The sequence below is a fragment of the Taudactylus pleione genome, unplaced genomic scaffold, assembly GCF_031769625.1.
Source record: "Taudactylus pleione unplaced genomic scaffold, aTauple2 ptg000026l, whole genome shotgun sequence".
Lineage (NCBI taxonomy): Eukaryota > Metazoa > Chordata > Amphibia > Anura > Myobatrachidae > Taudactylus > Taudactylus pleione.
The window spans coordinates 34,207,446-34,223,884 of NW_028284428.1; the positions used below are offsets into that span (position 1 = coordinate 34,207,446).

A 16,439-nucleotide genomic window follows, 5' to 3' on the forward strand; every position below is an offset into this window, starting at 1 on the left:
GAGGACACAACCGGCACCCATGCACTAACGACACCGCCAGCACCCTCACACTGAGGACACCGCTGGCACCCCCGCTCTGCCAACACCGCCGGCACCCTGCACTGAGGACACTGCCAGCACCACCGCACTGCTGCTCCACGTACTGAGGACATCGTCAGCAACCCACACTGCCGGCACTCCCACACTGAGGACACCAATGGCACCCCCACACTGCAGACACTATCAGCACACGTCCACTGAGGACACTGCTGGCACCCCCGCACTGCCAACACCGCCGGCCCCCTGCACTGAGGACACTGCCAGCACCCCCACACTGCTGCGTCGCGTACTGAGGACACCGTCAGCAACCCCGCCCTGCCAACATTGCCGGCACTCCCACACTGAGGACACCACTGGCACCCCCGCTCTGCCGACACCTCCAGCACCATGCACTGAGGACACTGTCAGTACCCCTGCACTGCCGTCCCACATACTGAAGACACCGTCAGCAACCCTGCACTACCGACACTCCCACACTGAGTACACCGCCGGCACCCCCGCACTGCCGACACCATCAGCATCCCTGCACTGAGGACACCACTGGCACTTTCGCATTGAGGACACCACCAGCACCCTGCACTGCCGACACTGCTGTCACAGTAAGTGCACTATTGGTGTATCCAACCCACAAGGTATCCCGCACTGTATCCAACCCACACTGTATCTGACCTGCACTATAAACTGCACTGTATCCGACTTGCACTGTATTCAACCCACATTGTATAACACACTGTATCCGGCCTGCACTGTATGCAACCCACACTGTATCCCGCACTATATGAGACCCGCACTGTATCTGACCTGCACGTTATCCAATCTACACTGTCCAGCACTGTATGCGGCCTGTACTGTATCCCGCACTGTAACCGACTCACACTGTATCCAACACTATAAGCGACTTGCACTGCAACTAACCCAGTATGTATCCCACACTATATCTGACCCGCACTGTATTCAACCCACACTGTATCCGAGACCTGCATTAAAAACTGCACTGTATCCGACCCGCACTGTAACCGACTCACACTGTACTCTGCATTGTATTCAGCCCACACTGTATAACTCACTGTATCCGGCCTGCACTGTATATAACCCACACTGTATCCCGCACTATATCAGACCCGTACTGTATTCCACACTGTATCCGACCTGCACTGTAGCCAATCCACACTATATCCACCAACACGGTATGCAACACTATTTCCAACCTGCACTGCATCCAACCCACTATGTATCCCACACTGTATCCGACCCACGCTGTATTCAACCCACACTGTATCCGACCTGCACTATAAACTGCACTGTAACCGACTCACTGTACCCTGCACTGTATCCGACCTGCAGTGTATCCAATCCACACTGTGTCCCGCACTGTATCCGACCTGTACTGTATCCAACCCACACTGTGTCCGACCTGTACTGTATCCAACCTGTACTGTATCCACCCCACACTGTATCTGACCTGCATTGTATGCGACCTGCACTGTTTCTGACTCGCAGGTAGAGAGCACTGTTTTTTATGGTCAGGGAGATTTGGGGGAACTGCTCAACAAAAAGGCTGATTGATCGGGGCTTTACATGGGCACAGAGTGCCAGTCATCGGCGGCCTAGTGCCCCCAGGATGAAAATACAGATTGGGCAGTGAGAATAGGCATGTGCTGGGGGCATGTGCACTTGTGTAGGGAGCATTCATGTCTGCTGTTGCTATTTACACATGGTTTAGGGTTTTTTTGTTTGCTGGTTAACTACGACTAGTTGTTTTGAGCAAGGATATTCCACGTATAATTTTTAGCAAATTTCTGTGCTGGATTGTTTTCTATTGAATGTATTTGTGAGTTGGTTTGATTGCTAAAACATTACTAATTTGGAAAACAGTGCCGCTGCTGTATTGGTTGCTTAGTTTAGCCAGCCTTTGGCCTATGTTGGTGAACAATATTGTATGAGGTGGTCAAAACTGAGTGGATATGACTGGAAATTAATGTTATTGGGATTAATAAAACTGTAGGAACAAAAAAAGGCCCAAATTATGTGATTTCAGCTGTTTTTATGATTTTTTTGAAAAAATATAGATCCAAAACCTATACCAAAACACGGGGGTCGGCGCACATCTCTAATTGTAATCGAAAACACTTGACATTTTCTTGCATGCACAATGTTACCTCAGACAGCTATTTTGCAAATGATCATACAAAGGAGCCAATGCTGAGTGTGGTTTATGCCTGTTTGCTTAAATTTGTAATGCGCAAAAAAAAGTGCAAAAAAAAAAAGTGTACACCTCCGTCTGTGTGCTGATTTGGTATGTCCACCTCCTTATGCTTGGAGATATCATGGAATGAGGGAAGTGGCCTGCATGTAGACAGGGCCGTAACTAGGGTAGTGCGACCAGTGCCATGGCACAGGGCACCGCAGGGCAGGGGGCGCTGTTTGGGCCTGTAAATGTTCTTGTTTATAATTCTCACTTGTACTTGTAGCTTCCTCCTCTTTTATCCCCAGCATCTCCTGGCCTCCCCTGTCTCTTTCCTGGCCCAGGGGGGGCACTTCTTATGTCACTATTTGAAAAATTGTGCGTGTGTGGGGGGGGGGGGGGGGGGCGCCTATGCTCTTTCTGGCACAGGGCACCAAAAAGTCTAGTTACGGCTCTGCATGTAGAGTACAGGCCTGTTCGAACTGAGGCATACCTGCATGGAGACACAGATGCACCTGCCGGTAGCAATATCATGCCTGAGGGCTAGTGTAAGTACATACTGATTTCGCTATCAAGACGAATGATTACAAACTTTTCTTGTGCTTATGAACTGCTTGGGTGTAAGAGTATTATTATTATTATCCTTTATTTATATGGCGCCACAAGTGTTCCGCAGCGCCTTACATAGTACATAGAACTAATAGGTGAACAAGAAACAAGTAACATACAGTACATTACAGTACAGGACAAGGACACAACTTATATACATTGCTGAAATAGTGATTAAAGCACTCACAATAAGCTGCCGGGAATTGGCGGTCCCGTGTTAGGTGCCCTAATGGGGAGTAGAGAGTAGAAGAAAATGTAAAGAGAAGCACATGAAGGAAGAGGTCCCTGCTCGTGAGAGCTTACATTCTAAGGGGAGGGGCAGACAGACAGGCGTGACACAGAAGGGGAGGGCAGACAGACAGGCATGACACAGAAGGGGAGGGGCAGATAGACAGGCATGACACAGAAGGGGAAGATGGGAAGGAAAGAGCATGAGGTGGATTAGGATGAGTGCTGGAAGGCCTTGATGAAGTAGTGGGTCTTGAGAGCCCGTTTGAAGATTTGTAGAGAGGTGGAGAGTCTGATGGGGAGAGGGAGAGCATTCCAAAGGTAGGGAGCAGCACGGGCAAAATCTCGGATGCGGGAGTGGGAGGAAGTAATCAGTTGGCAAGAGAGGCGGCATGCATTAGTTGAGCGAAGTGGGCGGGCGGGAGTGTGAAGGGAGAGAAGGTCAGAAATGTATGCGGGAGAGGATTTGGTGAGGGCTTTGTAGGCGAATGTAAGAACCTTGAATTGGCATCTGAAGGGGAAGGGGAGCCAGTGTAGGGCTTGAAGGAGAGGGGAAGCAGATGTAGAACGTCTGGAGAGGAAGATGAGCCGAGCAGCAGCATTAAGGACCGATTGTAGTGGAGAGAGGTGAGAGACTGGGAGGCCAGCTAGGAGAAGGTTACAGTAGTCCAATCTGGATATGACCAGTGAGTGGATGAGGGTTTTAGTGGCATCCTGGGTGAGGAAGGGTCTAATCCTGGAGATATTTTTTAGGTGAAAACGGCAGGACTGCGAGAGGTGCTGAATGTGCGGTTAAACGAGAGGGAGGAGTCTAGGATAACTCCAAGACAGCGCACTTTGGGGCTAGAGGAGATAGTTGTGCCATCAATAGATAATGAAATTGTGGAAAGTGATGTAGTGGAAGAGGGTGGGAAGATGATCAGCTCAGTCTTAGACATGTTAAGTTTAAGAAAGCGCTGGGACATCCACAAAGAGACAGCAAAGAGACAGTTGGAGATACGGTTAAGGAGCTCAGGGGTGAGCTCAGGGGTGGAAAGGTAAATTTGAGTATCATCTGCATAGAGATGATATTGGAGGTCAAAGGAGTTAATGAGTTCACCCAAAGAGGATGTATATAGGGAGAAAAGGAGAGGTCCAAGAACAGAACCTTGGGGAACTCCTACCTTTAGTGGAAGTGGAGGGGAAGAGGAGTCATGAGAGGACACAGTGAAGGAACGATCAGAGAGGTAGGAGGAAAGCCAGGAGAGGGCAGTGTCACGTAGACCGAGAGAGTAAAGGATTTGCAGGAGGAGAGGGTGGTCTACAGTGTCAAATGCAGCAGAGAGGTCAAGGAGAATGAGCAGAGAGTAGTGGCCCTTGGATTTGGCAGCAAGGAGGTCGTTGCTGACTTTTGTGAGGGCAGTTTCAGTGGAGTGGAGAGATCGGAAGCCAGATTGAAATGAGTCAAGGAGGGAGTGGGAAGAAAGAAAGGTGGTAAGGCGGTTGTAGACAATACGCTCAAGGAGTTTGGAAGCAAAAGGGAGAAGTGAGATGGGTCGATAGTTGGAAAGTATGTTAGGATCAAGGGTAGGTTTTTTAAGAATGGGGGAGACAAGAGCATGTTTGAATGCAGAAGGGACAGTGCCAGATGATAGGGAGAGATGAAGGAGGTGAGCCAGATGGGAACAGGCAGAAGGAGACAGGTGGGAGAGGAGACGGGAAGGGATAGGGTCAAGAGTGGAGGTGGAAGGGGGGGAGGACCGGATGAGGGCCATGACTTCCTCTCCAGAAACAGGGGAGAAGGATGTCAGAGTTGGTGAGACAGAAGGGGAGGGGTGGTAAGGGCAAGGAGGGGAAGGAGTGCTGAGGGTCTGATGGGATATGATGTCCTCACGTATGGAGTCAATTTTAGATGTAAAGTAGGTGGCAAAGTCGAGGGCAGAGAGCGAGGAGGGAAGGCAAGGAGGGGAAGGGCAGAGTAGGGAGTTGAAAGTGGCAAAGAGACGCCGGGGGTTTGAGGACTGGGAGGAGATGAGGTTCTTGAAATATGTTTGTTTGGAGAGAGACAAGGCAGCACTGTAGGAAGAGAGAATAAATTTGAAATGGAGGAAGTCAGCCTTAGAGCGTGACTTTCTCCACTGACGCTCTGCAATTCTTGAACACTTTTGTAGGTATCTGGTGCATTTGGAATGCCAGGGTTGTGGTGTGGATCTGCGAGGGTGAGTGGTTATTGCTGGAGCAACAGAATCAAGAGCAGAAGTAAGGGAGGAATTGTACAGGGAAGTAGCTTGTTCAGGACAGGAGAGAGAAATGATAGGGGAGAGAAGAGAGTCCAGCAGGGAGGAAAATGCAACAGTGTCAATAGCCTCAATATTACGCTTAGTAATTGTAGCTTTAGGAGTTAGAGGAGGGGAAGGAGAGAGGGATAGGTTAAAAGAGAGAAGGTGATGGTCAGAGAGGGGGAATGGGCAATTGGAGTAATCAGAAATATCACAACGGTGCGTAAAGACCAGGTCAAGTGAGTGCCCACTCAAATGGGAGGGTGAGGAGGTCCATTGGGCAAGACCAAATGAAGAGGTGAGGGTAAGGAGTTTAGCTGCAGAGGATTCTGTGGGAATGTCAATAGGAATATTAAAATCACCTAGGATAATGGAGGGAAGGTCTGAGGAGAGAAAGTGAGGGAGCCAGGAAGCGAAGTTGTCAAGGAATTTGGAGGGAGAGCCAGGGGGACGGTAAATGACAGCTACTCTGAGGTTTACTGGTTGGAAGAGGCGTATAGCATGAACCTCAAATATGGGGAATGTAAGGGATGGTTCAGAGGGTATTAGCTGGTAGGAGTAACTGGTGGCTAGAAGGACCCCAACACCACCACCATGGCGACCCCCAGGCCGGGGGGTGTGGGAGAAGGCGAGGCCCCCAGAGGATAGAGCAGCAGGAGAAGTGGTGTCAGAGGGTGAGATCCAAGTTTCAGTAATGGCTAGGAGATTCAGAGAGTTGGAGATAAAAAGGTCATGGGTGGGGACCAGTTTATTACAGACTGACCTGGCATTCCAGAGGGCACAGGATAGAGAGATAGCATTTGTGAGGGAGATGTGAATAAGATTATCCGGGTTGCTGTAACGTGGAGGTAAGCTTAATTTGGAGGACCGATATGAAGCGAGTTTAGTTATGGTGCGGGCACCTGAGCTAGAAAGGGAATATGTAGGAGGTGGGTAGGGAGAGAGATGTGGATGGCAGTGGGGTGAAGTGACAGGGAGAGGAGTGTAGGAGGAGGGTTTGGTGGTGGGGTAGTAGGACAGAGGGGGGGTAGAACAGGAAGAAAGTGGAGTAAAGGGAGAGGAGTGAAGAGTAGGCAGACAGAGGAGGGGGGAGAAGGGGAGGAGGAGGTGGAAGAGATAAGGAGGAAAGGATAAAGGTGGAAGCAGGGGGCAGAATAGAGGATTAGGTAGAGACTGAGTGAAGGAGGGAGTTGACGAAAACCTTGTCATGGTGTTTATAGGTAAACAAGAGGAATGAAATTTGGAAATGTAAATGAGGTATGAGTGCAAGAGATTTGTAGGAATGCAAGTGAAAAAAAAAAACAGTGATGTATCAAAAAACAGTGTATCAATATGTATGTAGATTAACAAGATTGTTATAGGGAGGATTAAAAGTGGGGTTCAAATGTGTGCAGAATATGAAAAATAATGCAGAATGTAAGCAGATAGAGGATGTGAGGCTATGCAAGAGAGCTGAGATAAAGGACAGTGTTTCAAAGTAGATAGATGTAAACTGACATGGCAAAAAGTACGATAAGCATTGAATTGTATGCGAGAATCAGAAGGCCAGCATTATGAAAAGCAATAGAAGTGTTCTTGCCGTGATTGTACAGGGAGTCTAGTTGTAGTCTGAGTCTTTAGATTGTTGAGGTTTGTTGCTTGATGGACCTTTTCTCCTTCTGTTTCTCCTCGGTTTAGCGCAGGTCTAACGCTAGTTATGCACTTAAAACACTGCACTTAGAAAAGCTGCAGCCAGCCAAGGCTTTAGCAGCCAAACTACTGACACTTTAAACAGAGATGCAGGCAAGTGTGGACACTAATTAATGAAAACCCCCAATTGGCCAGCCAGAGAAAGCTAGCAATAAAGATGGCTTAAGTCAACAATGACCACATACCATACATCTAAATGGGGGCATCCACTAGACGATTTTATCCCTGTCCAACCTCTTAACGATTTTCCCTTGAAGTTTCCCTTGAAATATGATCTTCCACTCTGAACAATTTGCAAAAGATTTGCAAACAATTTGCAAAAGATCTAACAATAAACTATGTTGTTTTAATCTGTGATTGAGAGCTTTCAGCTATAGTGGGCAGACAGTGGTTCATCGTTTGATCGTTCAGCGTGAACGATGTGTAAACGATGTGTAAACGATTTGCAAGCAATCAAGTGAAATTGACCTGCATGTTCAGTCGATGGAGGAGACGATCAAACGACCAGCGGGAGCGCGCATCGTACATCATTAGAAACAATTACTGCACGATTTACAAACGATGTTCAAACGATGTTTGAACGATTATCGAACGATTATCAATCGATTTTATCATTATCGTTCAATCGTTCAACTTTATCGTCTAGTGGATACCCCCCTTAAGGCTACAAATAAATCAAGCATTCATTTTAGTCAATAGACTGAGAGAATCCTTAAAACAATTTAACTATTTCAAATCATAAGGCATTAGAAACTATAGCATAAGGATTCAGTAAAGAATAAGCTAGCTACCTATGATTATAATTAATAAAGGAGGCACAGGAGGTGAGAAACTTTGCAGTCACAGTCAACTTCAGTTACCTATGATTATAATTAATAAAGGAGGCACAGGAGGTGAGAAACTTTGCAGTCACAGTCAACTTCAGTTAAGGGGGGTATCCACTAGACGATAAAGTTGAACGATTGAACGATAATGATAAAATCGTTCGATAATCGTTCAAACATCATTTGAACATCGTTTGCAAATCGTGCAGTAATTGTTTCTAACGATGTACGATGCGCGCTCCCGCTGGTTGTTTGATCGTCTCCTCCATCGACTGAACATGCAGGGCAATTTCACTTGATTGCTTACAAATCGTTTACACATCATTTACACATCGTTCACGCTGAACGATCAAACGATGAACCACTATCTGTCCACTATAGCTGAAAGCTCTCAATCACAGATTAAAACAACATAGTTTATTGTTATATCGTTTGCATATCTTTTGCAAATCTTTTGCAAATTGTTCAGAGTGGAAGATCATATTTCAAGGGAAACTTCAAGGGAAAATCGTTAAGAGGTTGGACAGGAATAAAATCGTCTAGTGGATGCCCCCCATTACCTATGATTATAATTAATAAAGGAGGCACAGGAGGTGAAAAACTTTGCAGTCACAGTCAACTTCAGTTACCTGTAGATAGGGAGAGAGGCGGTGTCAATTCATTCAAGATCAGCAGAAGAATTAACTAATAAAAATAGCGCAGGTCTAACGCTAGTTATGCACTTAAAACACTGCACTTAGAAAAGCTGCACCCAGCCAAGGCTTTCTTATTTTGTAGAGCTAATTTTTTTAATGTATATGCATCCAGCTGCCCACTACACTCAATGGGCCGTATTCAATTTGGAAAAGCCGTTCTCGGTGAAACTTTTTAACTTATCCTCTAATTCAATTTTAGTGTATTTTCGCCGGTGCAAAAACGCAATGCAATGTAATAGGTGAAAAAGTTTCGCCTATGAATACCTGGCGGAAAAAAGTGCAGAAATGCGGTTTTGGCAAAGCAGAGTTGCGTAAACCACTCTGTACCCTTTGTACACCCCCCTTGATGCAAAATGCATAAAAAAACACTTAAAAAACACAAAGGACACTCCAAACAGCACTTTGAAAATGTGGGCGAAAAAATTAAAAGTGGGGGTACAAATTCAAAAACTAGCGAAATAGCCATTGGGGGGTCTGCAAGTATGGGGGAGGTGTTTTTTTGATTGCAGTTGCTTGCTGAAGGTGCGTTTTTGGCGCTCTTTAATACTTGACTTTAACGATTTTTAAATATGCTTGCACCCATTTTAATGTACCCCAAATTTGATGGGAATACTTATTTTGGCCAAAAAAAGTTGCTAAATGCTATTCTTCACCACTCTCCCAAAGACGCTAAATAGCTCCTATTGAGACGATTTACAGACCCCAAATACCTTTAGCAAGGCTAATCGGGGGTACCCATAGTGAACCCCCATGTCAGAGCATCTTTTGGGGGGTGTCAGGCAGATTTCCTGAAAAATGACAGGACTTTTCGCCAATTTAGTTTTCGCAGGGTCTCGTTTTCGCCGATTTGGAATTGAAAACGGGGATACGCGGGGACGAGCACGATAAGTCTTTGACCTGAAAACCTCCGGTGACTGCGAAAAGTCCGGCAACGGACTTTTCGCTCCAAATTGAATATGCCCCAATGTCTGCACAGAGGTAATTCGCACAACTGGAATGTGACTGGGGTTTTTACATATGTGCAAGGCTATTAAATAGGAGTGTTTACCCAATAATAATGCGTCACTGCATTTTTGTAACTGAGCCTTAGCCTAAACAAATTTGTTAGCAGGTAGCCTCACCTCAGGAGATTTATTACTCTGTTCCCAACAGTGGGCCTGATTCAGACCCGGACGAAAGCGCTGAGGTCGATGGTGGCCCAGAGCGCATGCGCGAGACCCGGATAGCGACGGGCAATCTGTCGCTCCGGGTCTCGCACCAAAGGGGGCGTGCTGTCGGGGGAGTGGCTGCCCAGATGGAGGCGTTCCCATGTTTGGGGGCGGCCCCACTGACATCACAAGTGATGTCAGTGGGAGATCTTTCGGCTCTGTTTGAGCCGAAAGCTCTCTGGGGCTTGTGGCCACAAGACCCTACCACAAGGGTCTCGTCGCAAGCTCAATGGTCGCGATGGTCTTGACTATCGCGACCATCATCCTGGCCGCTATCATTAGCTGTGGGTGGCAACCCACAGCAATGCGATCGGCCAGGAGGCCGCTCCATAAAAAAAAGACGCCCTGATTCAGAGCGAGCGCTCTGTCAGAGCGTCCGGCTCTGAATCAGGGCCAGTGTTCTTAGGGGGAATTCAATTTAGCGCAAAGGATAGCACATAGGGCCATATTCAATTACCGGCGATATTATCGCACCCGCCATAATTTCTCAGCGATATTATCGCGACGATTTTTCATGTAAATATGGAGAGAAAATTTTCTCCATTTTAAAAAAGGGGGAAAATGTGTAAAATCCCAATTTTAGTGTAAAAATGTGGGGATTTCTTACAGAACCCTTTGGACTGCTCCCATAATGATACTTTAGCGGAAAAAAAAATCAGAAATTACGTACTTTGGCGAAAAACGAACGCTGAAATTTTGGTATTTTTTTTTTTTTGTATGAAAAATGCATTTAATGTATTGGGGCTGGTATTTTGGAGGGACATAAAGATGCGCCAAGTATTTTAAACATCGCACTTGGCTGGAGCAGGCGGTTTTTTAGCGGTTTTAAAAAACCACCTGTGCCAGCCACGTGCAATGTTTAAAACACTTGCCGCATCCTTATGGCCCTCCAAAATACAAGACCCAATAGGTTAAACACATTTTTCACCCGTTTTTCTCCAAAGTACGCAACTTACGTATCATTAGGGGGGCTGTCCAAAGGGTTCTGTAAGAAATCCCCACATTTTTCCCCCAAAATAGGGATTTTGCTAATTTTTTAGCCTGCCCTAGGCTGGAGAAACGTTTTCTTCAGTTTTTAGGCGAAAAACGGTCGTTTTTCGCCGTCGTTGGCAAAATCGGCTGATCGCGGCTGATATATCAAGGCCGATCGGACGGCCGATTCGCAAACGACGGCGAAAATGGCCGATATCGCCTCTAATTGAATACGGCCCATAGTGTCTGACGGCACTTGTGATGTTGGCAATAACGTAAATGGTTGATATATGTCCAGCCTGGCATTGATGCAATGCCCGATAGCACTTTGCCACTTACAGGTGTCCGCAGATGTACAAAAGCTAGCCATCAAATGGGCAACGGAAATGGCTAGCAATCGAATACCCGAATTATATGGGAAAAGTACTATTGAATCGGGAACATCGATGGTTGCTAACCATCGGCTTCTAATGTCCATCACTAGTACTTACTACAGAAAGGGGGAGATGTATCAAGCCTTGGAGAGAGATAAAGTGGAGACGTTGCCCAAAGCAACCAATCAACTTCTGTCATTTATCTATTGCAGTCTTTGAAATGAAAGTTAGAAGCTGATTGGTTGCTTTGAGCAACTACTTTATCTCTCTCCAAGGGGCCCATTTATTAATGATCGCATTTTGCAATGCGATCAGGGCATGCAGTACCGCCCATGATCACATTGCAAAATGCGATCATAGCGGCCAAATGTATGATCTGGCACATGCAGGGTGACGGGCTCCGAAAGTAGCCCGTTCCTGCGATGTGGCCTGAGGCTGCTGCACATGAGCGGTGCCAATTGCCGGTGGAGAGATCTGGGAGATCCCTCCGCCGGCTGAAATGTGGTAAGTCCCCATAGACTATAGCGGCTAACGCTATCTTCAGATGGCGTTAGCTGCTGGGGCCAATTCCCGAAATTGATATATTTGGCAGCATCGCATCCCCCATAGAAACCTATGGGGGAGGCGGCTGCCGGCGGCAATGGAGGGATTGCAGCAGGTATCTCCGATACCTGCTGCGGTCACTCCTTCAACAATCTGGGGGATACTTAGTATTTGAGGCAAACGAATTTACCTCAAATTAACGTTGATAAATGGGCCTTTAAGTATTTGAGGTAAGCCCCCGAAAACAAGTGTTTTCGGATAATTTACCTCAAATTCCCTTTGATAAATGGGCCCCCAAGGCCTGATATATGCCTCCCATACAGTGATATGATCAGCTTTGCTGTGGTTACCTCATGCGCATTAACCCCTACAGTAATGTCACAATGTTAAGTTGGTTTTGCCCTGTGGCAGTGTCTATATTGTGCCAGCCCTAACGTCTACTGTACTGTATGAGCCTCCTTCTGTTGCGCGCGCCTACAGACTTGTATAGCTAGTGCAGCATGTTACATACATCCTATTCCCACCACTGGAAAGGAAAAGATAACTTCGCATAGTGCATGGGTGCAATCAATGTATCCCACATGTGACGTACTAAGGCTGGCATGAGGGCGGGTAATATGGGGAACATGGGAGGAAACAGAAGAGGTTACTCTTGCACTTCTACAACATGGGCTGTAGGCAATAATAACTATTGCTGGGACTGACAATAGCTATAATGGAAGAGAACGAGCAGCAGCCCATAGACTGACTCATCAGCCCGACTGGGTGACCCCAAACCTCTGACCCCAGTCTGCGAGGCTGAGCCCGGGCAGCAGCAGGAGAGGATACCGGCTGCTGCATATAATAAGAATACATCACAGGCAGCAGGCGGGAGATGTGTGGAGGAGCCCGGCTGACGCTACCTTCAGTGCCGCCGTGTGTATAGGAGATCAGCAGCTGCAGGGCACCCGCTGAACTGGGGGCAATGCCGTTGCCGTGGCTGAGCGGAGGCAGGAGGCGCAGGCGGCAGCAGCAACAGCCGCAGCACCAGGCACCCCAGCAGCAGCATCGATGCCCCTCGCCGGGCAGGAAAGAAAGCTCCGAGCTGCCCCTGCCCACTGGCTGGGAGGAGGCAAGGGATTACGACGGGAGGCTGTTCTACATCGACCATAACACCATGCAGACCTCCTGGATAGACCCCAGAGACAGGTAAGGTAAAGTGACAGAGCTGGACATGACCCCCATTTATTACTGATCGCTATTGCAATGCGATATGGGCATGACATTACCGCCCGTGATGGCATTGTAATATCCAATCATAGCGCCCGGATGTATCATTCGGGACATTTCGAAGCCCTATGGGGGATGCGGCTGCCTGCGGGAATGGAGGGGGTCACAGCAGCTGCTGTATTTAGTTGGACACATCTGCAAATACATGGTTAAGCCATCCAACACTATCAATTTAATACTGCTAATAGAGTGGTTCTAACTCATTCTAATCAATGAGAGTACCAACATATATTGGGTTGCATACATTATTATGATTATGATTATAATTATTATTATCCTTGATATAGCAGCGCCATGTTTCACAGTACTTTAAAGATAACCTTTAATTCACAACAGTCCCATTGGAGCTTACATCTAACTTATCTACTGAATCACATCAGTCCCTGCTTCACAGGAGCTTATAGTCTAAATTCGCAGCACAGACGGTGTAATGGTTAGCGTTACTGCCTCACAGCACTGAGGTCATGGGCAGGCCCGCTGAGAGCCGCGGCGGGCCTGAGTAATAGGAGGCGTGGCCTAATCATGGGAGGCGTGGCCATGCCCCCTTTCCGAAAAAAATAAAATAAAATAAAAATTTGCAGCGCTGCGAGGCGCACTGGGGAGGGGGGCGCTCTGGGCCCCCTCAGCCCTGCTCAAAGCCAGGGGGGCGCGATCAGTGTGATCGCTCCCCCCCACAGGCATAGGAGACTGCTGTAGCTGCTGCTCAGCAGCCACGAGCAGTCTCCACTGCAGCTCAGCACACGCTGTGTGCTGGGCTGCTGTGAGGGAGGGGGAGCGGCGCCGGACCCGGGCCCCCGCCGGGCCCCTCAGGAAGCCCGGGCCCTGGTAATCTGTACCCGCTCCCCCCCCTCTTGGCGCCCCTGGTCATGGGTTCGATTCCCACTATGGCCCTAACTTGCGTGGGTTTCCTGCGGGTACTCCGGTTTCCTCCCACACTCCAAAAATATACTGGTAGGTTAATTGGCTCCCAACAAAAATTGACCATAGTGTGTATGTTTGTGAGCATGTGGTAGGGAATATAGAGTGTAAGCTCCACTGGGGCAGGGACTGATGTGAATGGTAAGATATCCTCTTCTCTGTAAAGCGCTGCGGAATATGTGTGTGCTATATAAATAACTGGTAATAAATACATTTGGTACATTTAATGAACCTACCTGTATGTTTTTGGACTGTGGGAGGAAACCTCAGCACTTGGAGGAAACCTATGTGGGTAGGAAGAGAGAATGCGAGCTCCATGTATGGTGAGCTGTGGGGTAGTGACGCTAACCTGTGGTGTTTGCATATATGTTTGGCTTGAACAATATAACAACTTGATGTTTTGACACAGATGCAACATATTTAAGAAAAAAAAAAATCAGATTGAATGTATTTGTAAATTAATAGAAAACATATAAATGCATTGTGGTTTAAGGGCCTAATTCAGCTGAATGCAGATTCCCAATGTTTGGGAATCTGCGCAGACGCCAGACCCGTTCTGCGCATGTGAGAACGGGTCTGCGAACCTGCACATAAACCATCAGTGACAGTCTGCTGCTGTTTGGGGGTGGGGAGGGGGCGGCGATGTCCTCTTTTTCCTGAAACGGAGACGTGTCACCGCCGGGGGGAGAGGGAAGAGGCCAGGATCTCCCTCGGCTGATGGAGATTTCCTGGCCTCTTCCTCGCAGCTACGATGGCCGGCTGCGTGACCCCATGGGTCACCTATGTCAGCCGATTGTCCGCAGAGTATCCGATACTGCGTTGGACAACGCAGCTCGGATATGTATACTTTACCATATCAGCACAGACGGAATAGCTAAGTTGCTTACGAGTATATTGTAATGTCTTAATAAGGGCACAAGCAAATTTTAGATATACTGTATATTTTACTGTTTACAGTGTGGACAGGATGAAATTTACATTCAACTGCCATAATATATGTGCTTTAGGACTTAGCTCAACTGCACACTGCGGTTGCTAATGACATCACAATCCTTACTCAAGAACCAACGTATACAGGGCTTACTGATTCTGTAACAAAGGACATTATAACAAAGCTCCTGTGTAAGAAACAGTTCCTCCGGCTTGGAGTAAATGGCAATGTGCGAAAACACCGCTTCTTCTCTTCAATTAATTGGGCAGTGACAGAGACTGGAAAAACAGCATCCCCAGTTATACTGCACAGGGACTATATGGATTTAGATGAAAAACAGCAAATTCCTTTGTCCCATAGTGAAGTGTTCAAAGAACCAATTACTATCACAAACTAAAGGCTTTTTGATAACATTCAATATGTGTGCCCTAAATGGGGTAAAACTTATCACAACATGCCAATGGAAGCAGACACTATGCCATCAGACGAAGACCTGGACTAAAAAAAGTAGAAAATCTGCAGTCCTAAAAACATCTTGTTCCTGCGTTGTCTGCTGCCTACCCCAAACTTGGCTACGTCCCTGGAGACGCATTGTCTGTTCCCTGCCCTGATCTTGGCTACGTCCGTGGAGAAGCACTGTCTGCCGCCAGCCCTGACCTCGGTTATGTCCCTGGAGATGCACTGTCTGCCGCCTGCCTTGACATTGCCTATGTCCTTGGAAATGCACTGTCTGCCACCTGCTTGACCTCGGCTACGTCCCTAGAGATGCACTGCTGCCTGTTTGACCTTGGCTACATCCCAGGAGATGCACTGTATGCTGCCTGCCCCGACCTCGGCTACATCCCTGGAGATGCACTGTCTGCCACCTGTCCTGACCTCAGCTACGTCCCTGGAGGTGCAGCCTGCCGCCTGCCCTGACCTCGGCTACATCCCTGGAGATGCAGTCTGCTGCCTGCCCTGACCTTGGCTAGGTCCCAGGAGATGCACTGTCTCCCGCCTGCCTTGACCTTTGCTATGTCCCTGGAAATGCACTGTCTGCCGCCTGCTCGACCTCGGCTACATCCATGGAGATGCACTGTCTGCCGCCTGTTCAACCTTGGCTACATCCCAGGAGCTGCACTGTCTGCTGCCTGCCCCGACCTCTGCTACGTCCCTGGAGATGCACTGTCTGGCCCCTGTCCCGACCTCAGCTATGTCCCAGGAGATGCACTGTCTGCTGCCTGCCCCGACCTCGGCTACATCCCAGGAGATGCACTGTCTGCCGCATGCCCCGATCTCTGCTACGTTCCTGGAGACGCACTGTCTGCCGCCTGCCCTGACCTCAGTTACGTCCCTGGAGATGCATTGTCTGCCGCCTGCCCCGACCTCGGCTCGGTCCCAGGAGATGCACTGTCTGCCGCCTGCCCTGACCTCGGCTATGTCCCAGGAAATGCACTGTGTGCCGCCTGCTCGACCTCGGCTACGTCCCTGGAGTTGCACTGTCTGCCGCCTGTTCGACCTCGGCTACATCCCAGGAGATGTATTGTCTGCCGCCTGCCCTGACCTCGGCTATGTCCCTGGAAATGCACTGTCTGCCGCCTGCCCCGATTTCAGTTACGTCCCTGGAGATGCACTGTCTGCTGCCTGCTTCGACCTCGGCTACATCCCAGGAGAAGCACTGTGTGCCGCCTGCTCCAACGTTGCTACATCGCAGGAAA

General features: G+C 48.2%; 1 protein-coding gene across 2 annotated transcripts in view; it reads left to right on the plus strand.

Moving 5' to 3' along the window:
• Positions 1-12,576: 12,576 nt before the first annotated feature.
• The window catches only part of WWC3 (WWC family member 3), a 231,472-nt gene continuing 227,609 nt past the window's right edge, over positions 12,577-16,439 (plus strand). For both annotated transcript variants that reach the window (XM_088451663.1, XM_088451664.1), the window contains exon 1: positions 12,577-12,812. In XM_088451663.1, coding sequence (XP_088307789.1) covers positions 12,589-12,812 — 224 coding nt within the window. In that variant the 5' untranslated portion in view covers positions 12,577-12,588. The remainder of the gene's footprint in view (positions 12,813-16,439) is intronic.